At 44.1% G+C, this 2,500-nt stretch overlaps 1 protein-coding gene across 1 annotated transcript in view; it reads right to left on the reverse strand.

Annotated features, from left to right (window-relative positions):
• myh14 (myosin, heavy chain 14, non-muscle) overlaps window positions 1–2,500 on the reverse strand; it is a 25,315-nt gene that overhangs the window by 18,625 nt on the left and 4,190 nt on the right. Inside the window, exons 5-7 of the mRNA XM_083679352.1 lie at window positions 2,023–2,034; window positions 226–318; window positions 1–14 (exon numbers count right to left, since the gene is read on the reverse strand). The exon at window positions 1–14 is cut by the window's left edge and continues 50 nt beyond it. Coding sequence (XP_083535478.1) covers window positions 1–14; window positions 226–318; window positions 2,023–2,034 — 119 coding nt within the window. The remainder of the gene's footprint in view (window positions 15–225; window positions 319–2,022; window positions 2,035–2,500) is intronic.

The following is a 2,500-nucleotide window of genomic DNA, read 5'->3' on the forward strand; positions in this document are numbered from 1 at the left end:
CGGATGAATTTGCCCTGAGGAGACAGAAGAAAAAAAGGAAATATTTCAGTTGATGACACATACTGTATATTTTTTATAAAGAAAAAAACAATAACAGTTAAGAATATGACAGAAAAGAGTCATGGGAGTGCCGACGTTGTATAAATCTGAGTTTAGAGAATGGAGCCATCTCCAAAAGGAGAAATTCACAGTTCAGATTGAACTACAGAGGTAAAACAGTCTTACAAATCGAGAGGAGTTGTCATTCTTGACGGTTTTGGCGTTGCCAAACGCTTCGAGGATGGGATTGGCTTGCAGCAGCTGTCTCTCCAGCTCACCCTGGTGGAAAGAGGAGGAACTGCATCAATACTGGGACATGGAAAAGGGATAAATACTTAAAATGCATCCTTCCCTCTTCCCCCTACTTTGAGTAATCACAGATCTAACAGGACTGAATGGGTGAAAGCAGACCACACTACTTACAGTAGCTTTCACAGATCAGTGATTACATCAAGGAAATAGGGATGCATTTTAGGTACTTAGACAATGCCCCCCAGACTCAGCAGCACCCCAGCAACAAAATCCCCCCAAACCCCCAGCACAGAAATGGTTCTCAACATGAGCAGCCCAGAACCGAAAAGGGCCTCAGCAGAGTTTTATCCATGCCCAGGGGTGCTTGGCATTCCTGTAACACATAGGAGCATCCGCCACAGACATCAATAATATTAACATGGATTCAGCCCACTATTTTCAAGGCAACCCAATGAGTCAATGTGTTATTCAAACCCTTGAGTCAGTTGAGAACCACTGTGTTACATCAGAGAGAATGGAGTAGCAGTATCCTCAATAATGCTAACTCTCTCTGCACAATCTAGCTGTAGCTTTACAACTGTGGCTACTGGCCATTGCCAGTACAGTAACTGTGGCTGTAGCAGCAGCAATAGCAGTAGCAGGGGCTGTGGTGGTATCTAGGGAGCTAAAGTAATAAAGGTGGTTTTAAAAGCAGGTAAAGAATGCCAGCCAAGCAGCACCCAAAGCTACAAAGCTACACACACACACACACACACACACACACACACACAGTAAGAGGCCAGGGCTTTGTGTGGGAACAATGCTCATACAGTGGACAATGCACAGACACACGCACAGACACACACAAGCACACATACCTTGCAAGTATTTGCAAACACACACACACACGCACACACAAACAGGTATGTGCGGAAATTCCTCTACAGACAGAATGTGAGCTATGTATTCCACATGTTGTGTTTGTACTAGGCATGACCACTAGAATGGATGCACTGTGCTCATTCATTGTAAAGAGAGGAGAGGGATGAAGGTCTAATACCTGGTCTGAAAACAACCCCAGCACCCTCCCCTAGCCACTGCCTCTTCAGTGCTGCAAAATGGAACGGATTGGTTTAACAATATGGTGATGGTTCAACCTGGGCTTCCAACGTGGTTAGGGAAGCTTCCACCATATTCCATTATCCATTATCCATATTCCACTTATCCATTTCCTTCAGAGTGATAACTCAGTGAGGGTATGTAAAGGTAGGGACTAGGGCTTGTCTTCAGACGAGACTTTTATATAGCAGTGAATGCCAAAGCCAAGCTTTCCACCAATGATGGAGGAGGGAATGGAGTCTCTGAGCCACTAATGGGCAGAATTAACAAAAGCAGTCAATCAGGACACCAGATTGACAGGCCATTAGCAATAGTCCAGCCAATAAGGAGCTTCAGAAAGTTTCATATCCCACCCATCACTACTTATTCTATCAGCGATTGGGTATTGCTACAAATATACAATGAAAAGCCAAACTGGAAGGCCAGAGAACAGAGCTTAATGCAGGAGGGTGAAACATTAAGGAACATGAGAACATAGACATATTCTGTATAGAGCAAACATGATTCCCTGTCATGAAGAATAAGGAATCATATCAGGTCTAAGCAATCTATATCTGTCTGCCACATTCTAAACGTTGGACCCTTTCTGAATAAGCCCCAGGAGGTAAAGGTCTGTTTACAATGTATACTCACATATTGCACACTCTGAGAGATTGAAAAAAGGGGGTTTGGTGGCAAGGAGGGATGGATGAATTAACGGATGAGATGAGACAAACAAACAGAAAAAGACAACAACAAACCAATGAATAGTACAAACAAGCAAAAACTAAATACACAGTACAATGCTTGACAGTTATGGAACAGATCAGTATCAGAGGTTAGTCTGGTTGGACAGGTCACAAGCCAGAAAAGGACAGGATATGACATAATCGACCCCACTTACCCTGTTCACAGAACAGCCCCTCGGCAACGACCTACTGCCGTCCATCTGGACGAGCAGGAAAGACCAGAGGAGAAGAGAGGAGCAAGAGAGGAGCAAGAGAAGAAAGAGTGCAGTAGAGAGAGTAGAGGAGGGGGTAAGAGGAGAAAGGAGAAAAGAGACAGAGGAGAAACAAGAGAAAGAGACGTCATGCATCATAACAGACAGTATGATTTATCCAGCTGGGGAGGA

Source organism: Argentina silus (assembly GCF_951799395.1).
Source record: "Argentina silus genome assembly, chromosome: 10".
NCBI classification, from domain to species: Eukaryota; Metazoa; Chordata; class Actinopteri; order Argentiniformes; family Argentinidae; genus Argentina; species Argentina silus.